The sequence below is a fragment of the Mytilinidion resinicola genome (genome assembly GCF_010093595.1).
Source record: "Mytilinidion resinicola strain CBS 304.34 unplaced genomic scaffold BDZ99scaffold_18, whole genome shotgun sequence".
NCBI lineage: Eukaryota > Fungi > Ascomycota > Dothideomycetes > Mytilinidiales > Mytilinidiaceae > Mytilinidion > Mytilinidion resinicola.
The window spans coordinates 531,386-537,455 of record NW_022985454.1 but is presented as its reverse complement, the minus strand read 5'-3'; the positions used below and the strand labels follow the sequence as shown (position 1 = coordinate 537,455).

At 32.2% G+C, this 6,070-nt stretch overlaps 1 protein-coding gene across 1 annotated transcript; it reads left to right on the top strand.

Annotated features, from left to right (window-relative positions):
• Positions 1–300: 300 nt before the first annotated feature.
• Positions 301–609, top strand: BDZ99DRAFT_107892 (uncharacterized protein). Its single transcript, XM_033712377.1, has one exon. It carries the CDS (start codon positions 383–385, stop codon positions 536–538), a length of 156 nt encoding a protein of 51 aa, XP_033572570.1. The 5' UTR covers positions 301–382; the 3' UTR covers positions 539–609.
• The last annotated feature ends 5,461 nt before the right edge of the window (positions 610–6,070 follow it).

Below are 6,070 nucleotides of genomic sequence, written 5' to 3'. Positions count from 1 at the left end.
TCCTATAACTTTACATAACTATGCATACTACGCATACTACGCATACCACGCATACTGCGCATACTACACACACTACGCATACTACGCATACTACGCATACTACGCATACTACGCATACTACGCCGCCTATATCACGCACCCATCCAACAGCTGTATCCACCCGTATACCGCAGCCCCTATATATATCGCAGCCTATACAGCACTACCCCCACATACATCATTCAATTCAAGGACCAACGCCTTGACGAAGGGCACGCGTGCGAAACGACAGCACGCGTGCCCTCACGCTAATCCTAAACCAGCTCACTACTCCGGAATCAACTCGACCCGCGCCTAGGAGGACGACTGCAAAACCCGGACAGATTTAGGAAGACGCATCACGATGGCTTATTCCGTGGTGGACTTGATAGATCTACCACGTGTCCCCAATAGCTATACAACAACAAGAAGAGCGCTCAGCGCTATACACCGCAGAGGACGGGGTTTTCATCCGAACGCTGCATGGCAGCAAACGGTTTCTCCTTGTAAACTAGCCTAGATAGAACAGCTGCATGGACCCTAACGGGAGCTACACCAGCGTAATAGAATTTAATAATAATAATAATATATCTAGGCTAAAAAGTAATACTATAAGCTATAGGTTTCCTCTCTATATAGTATAGATTTATTTAGTAAAAAGCTTAAGTACTATTTATATTAAATATTCTAGTTATACCCCTATTTAACTAGGTAGAAGTATATTTTTTTCTTCCGCAATTTTTAATAGCCGTATAGCTATAATTTATTTAAATAGCTTACCTATTATTTTTAGTAGGGCGATTAGCCTATATACCTTTACTATTATATAGAATACTTTTTAGGGCTTATATAGTACTACTATAATAGAAGTTTTAAACGGCTAAGAATAGTATTCTTTATATAGGCACCTTATAAAAAACCGAGCTAGTATAGGCGCTAGCTATATTTCGCACTTTTTAAAAAACCTATTAGTAATCCCTATAATACCCGGGGCTTTATCTAGGGCAGTTCCTATTAGCGCTAAAAGGATATTTTTAATTATAATATCTAGCGTAGTATTATATAGTTCCGGGTATTAGAACCCTTCTAGGTTAAATAAGTCTATATTAGCCGAAGGCAGAAAAAACTGCTCTACTAGTATACGTGCTTTTATTTTATTATCTATATATAAAGTAGGGTTCTTAGGTTTTAAAAAAAAGGGAAATTAAGGCGGAGGTTTTAATTCTTTACTAGCTATACGGCCCTAATTAGCTAGCTTCTATATACTTTTTAGGTTTTTTATTACTTTTTCTACTATATAGCGCCACGCCTTAGTACTTTCCCTTTATATAGTTCTTTTTTTATAGTTATACTAGATATAGTATAATATCTAGTTTTCTATAGATTGCGATAAGCGCTATATTCTATACGCTTTTTTAGTTTTATATACTTTTTCTAAGTATTCTTCTAACTATACTAGTAATACCTGTTTTAATAGCCTTATAATAAGTACTATAGTAGTAATTATAGCCTGTATATATTTATAGAAAAGGCGTGTAAATTTATTAAAGTTCTCCTTTATATTTTAAAAATTATTTTAGTTATTTAGCTTATTTAGCTAGGTTTAGAGGTGCTCCTGCGCCTTCTTCTAGTTAGTATTTTTCTATAGCTAATATTATAGCTATTCTACTGCGCTTAGTAGGGTAATATTAAACTCTATATATATAGGACGGTAATCTAAATTATAGTTCTATTCCTCTTATACTATATAGAAAGTAGTTTATTCTATTAGCTATTCTATTATAAATATAAGGTTAATTATAGACTATAATATTTTTCTTGCCTATATTTCTATACCTTTTTCTATAGCTAGGTTTATTCCTACTTCTATTATAATACGGATAAGCTTCTCTACTTACTTTTTTATATTTATTACTTATATTCCTCCCTATAATAGGTAATATAGGTTTATATTACCTATAAGAATATACTCCGCGTTATTATTATTTAGTAGTAGGGGTAGTGCGGCTATAATTCCGTTTAGTTTCGGGTTATAAATATTATAAATTTAGATATCCTTTCTACTAGTATAGAAAAAAAGGGTAATAAGGTCCGGTAAGTAGTGCTCTACTAACTACTAGTTAATATTAAAGTTTTTATTAATATATATATATATTTTTATATATAGGCTTCCTCTATATAAAAAGTAATAGAACTTTATATAAAGTATTATATACTTTTATTAAAAAATATAATATAATTAACTCTATAGTATCTTAGAAATATAACCTAAGTAGGGCCCCTAGGGGCTATCTAAGGCCCTGTAAACAATTATACGCAGCCTTAAAGCCCTATAAATAGTACCGGCGGCGCTGTAGTAGGTATACTGCGAATTATAACTTCTAACACGCAGCCGCCCTAGCAACAGTATTAATAACAATAATAACAACAACGCTAAAACTAATACTAAAACCCGAAGCCTATTAAAAACGTCTACTAAAACGTTTAAGACCTTGTTAATAAAGTATATAGTATATAAGACCTCCTATAGAATAAGCTAATCTAATCCCTTAAAATAAATATAATTATCTAAACCCTTTATAACTTTATAGGACGCGTTCTATTCGGCCTCTTAGATACCGTAAATAACCTACGGCAGATACTATAGAAAAAGCTGATAAAAATAATAGAGGACACGAAAAAGAAGGTATACGCGTTGTTAACGCACAGGAAGATATATACCGCAGCAGCAGCAGTAGTAGCAGCAGCAGCAGCAGCAGGCACAACACTATTAGCTATACTAAGCGGCATAGCTGCGTAATACAGAAAGGCAGCAGGAAATAGGTAGTATATAGGGCAACCTATAAATATCTATAAAATTACTATTTATATTAAAAATAATAATAAGCGAACTATAACCGTAGTAGATATAAATATAACTATTACCTAAAAGCTTTAAGCAGCCGGACCACCGGATATAACGAAAATTAGCGGTATAAAAAAGCTATAGAGTGGAAATATTAAGGTATACGTTGCGGATAAGGCTATAAAGAAAGCACTGCTTAAGAAAAAGGAATAGGTGCAGGTACTAGGTAAAACAGCACGTATATAACTGCCTGTAGTGCTAATAGAGGTGTATAGAGTACCTAAAAACTTAAATATAGAAAGCTAAACACTTAAAGATAATATTATTAGGGCTAACGCGATAATTAACCTAGGCCTAGTTATTAAGAAAATAATATAGAAGAATAAAAAGGGTATTAAGGCTATATAAGAGAACCTAGGCCGATACGCTAGCTTAATTATTACTAGTATATACACGGAAGTAATAGCAGACGAAGCTATTATAAAGGGATTTATAATAAGTAGATAATTACTAATAGCCTTAAAATATAAAGCAGGCTTTATAGCTATATAGTACTTTAGATACCAGGGCTATAGGTATATTATAAAATACTTTAAAAAGGATATCCGATATATAGTATGCGCAGAGGAATATAATATAAAATAATACACGGTAATAGATACTAAAAAGTGCGCTAACTATAAAAGAAACTACCCGGTATATAGTGCTAAATATAGTATAAAAAAAGGGGCCTAGCTACAGGCTATATTAAAAAAAGTGGGCAACGCTACACCGATATAATACTAATAAGGGGCCGAGCTTATATACGCCCTAGGCCCCGCTAGAGGTGTATATAACCTTAACCTAGTCTAGAAAGAAAAAAGCTGCTAATAATAATACACGCGAAGGCAGTATAGAACTAGGGCCAGCGCTAACAGCACTAAAAAAAGTAGGATAACCGAAAATATTTAAGTATTCTAATAAAAACCTAAGCTAGCTAAAAATTAACGGAATAATATAGACTGCTCGTTTAACGCAGTAATTTTCCTATCTAACGCCTTTTTAAATACTATATACTTTTCGCTTTATATCGCTATTTTTACAGCCTTTAACCTAGTTAACTTAATTAATAATATACGGAGATATAGATAAACTCTTACAACTTAAAACTATTACCTAAGTGCTATTCTTATAGGAAGATAATATAAGCTAGCAACTATACGCCGAAATAGGTGCAGCGAACGCCGCAGATACTATAGATATAGTTTAATATTAGAATAACCTAGTATACTTACTATTATATAGTATAATATTAATAAAAGCCGCAAGACCTAGAGGAAGTTCCTAGAAAAAGCGGAGAAAGCCTAGCCTTAACCGCTGGTGCTAGTAATATAAAAGCTATAGAAGAATATATAGTAATAAAAGTATATAATACTTTATATAAAGTTTTATTACCTTTTATATAGAGGAAGCCTATATATAAAAACGTGTATATATATTAATAAAAACCTTAATATTAACTAGTAGTTAGTAGAGTACTACTTACTAGACCTTATTACCCTTTCTCTCTATACTAGTAGAAAGGATATCTAAATTTATAATATTTATAACCCGAAACTAAACGGAATTATAGCCGCACTACCCCTACTACTAAATAATAATAACGCGGAGTATATTTTTATAGGTAATATAAACCTATATTACCTATTATAGGGAGGAATATAAGTAATAAATATAGAGGAGCAAGCGGAGGAGCTTATCCGCATTATAACAGAAGCAGGAATAGACCTGGCCACGGAGAAAAGTATAAAAATATAGGCGAGAGGAATATTATAGTCTATAATTAACCTTATATTTATAATAGAATAGCTAATAGAATAAACTACTTTTTATATAGTGTAAGAGGAATAGAACTGCGATTTAGATTACCGCCCTATATATATAGAGTTCGATATTACCCTACTAAGTATAGTAGAATAGCTATAATATCGGCTGTAGAAAAATACTAACTAGAAGAAGGCGCAGGAGCACCTCTAAACCTAGCTAGACGAGCTAGATAACTAGAATAACCTTTAAAATATAGAAAAGGACCTTAATAAATTCGTACGCCTTTTCTATAAATATATACAGGCTATAATTACTGCTATAGTACCTATTATAAGGCTATTAAAATAGGCATCGCCGGTATAGTTAGAAAAATGCTTAAAAAAAGTGTATAAAACTAGGAGGGCGTATAGAATATAGCGCTTATTATAATTTATAGAAGACTAAATATTATACTATATTTAGTATAACTATAAAAAGAAAACTATATAAAGGGAGAGTACTAAGGCGTAGCGCTATATAGTAGAAAAAGTAATAAAAAACCTAAAAAGTATATAAAAGCTAGCTAATTAGGGCAGTACGGCTAGTAAGGAATTAAAACCTTTGCTTTAATTCCCCTTTTTTTTAAAACCCGAGAACCCTACTCTATATATAGATAATAAAATAAAAGCACGTATACTAGTAAAGTAGTTTTTTCCGCCTCCGGCTAATATAGACTTATCCGACCTAAAAAGGTTCTAATACCCGGAACTATATAATACTACGCTAGATATTATAATTAAGGATATTTTTTTAGCGCTAATAGGAACTGCCCTAAATAAAGCCCCGGGTATTATAGGGATTACTAACAGGTTTCTTAAAAAGTGCGAAATATAGCTAGCGCCTACGCTAGCTTAGTTCTTTATAAGGTGCCTATATAAAGAATACTATTTTTAGCCGTTTAAAAATTCTATTATAATAGTGCTATATAAGCCCTAAAAAGCGTTCTATATAACGGTAAAGGCCTATAGGCCGATCGCCCTGCTAGAAATAATAGGTAAGCTATTTAAACGAATTGTAGCTATATAGCTATCGAAAATTGCGGAAGAAAAGAATATACTTCCACTTAGTTAAATAAGGGCACGACTAGGACATTTAATATAAACAGCACTTAAGCTTCTTACTAAATAAATCTATACTATATAGAAAGGAAACCTATAGCTTATAGTATTACTTTTTAGCCTAGATATATTAGGAGCGTTTAACTATATATTATATAAATATATAATATACAACCTATAGATTTAATAAGTGCTAAAGTAAATAGTTAGGTTTATAAGGTTTTTTCTATAGGACCGCACTATAAGGCTTACTATTAGAAACTTTATAGCGGAACCTATTACAGTTACTATAGGAATACCGCAG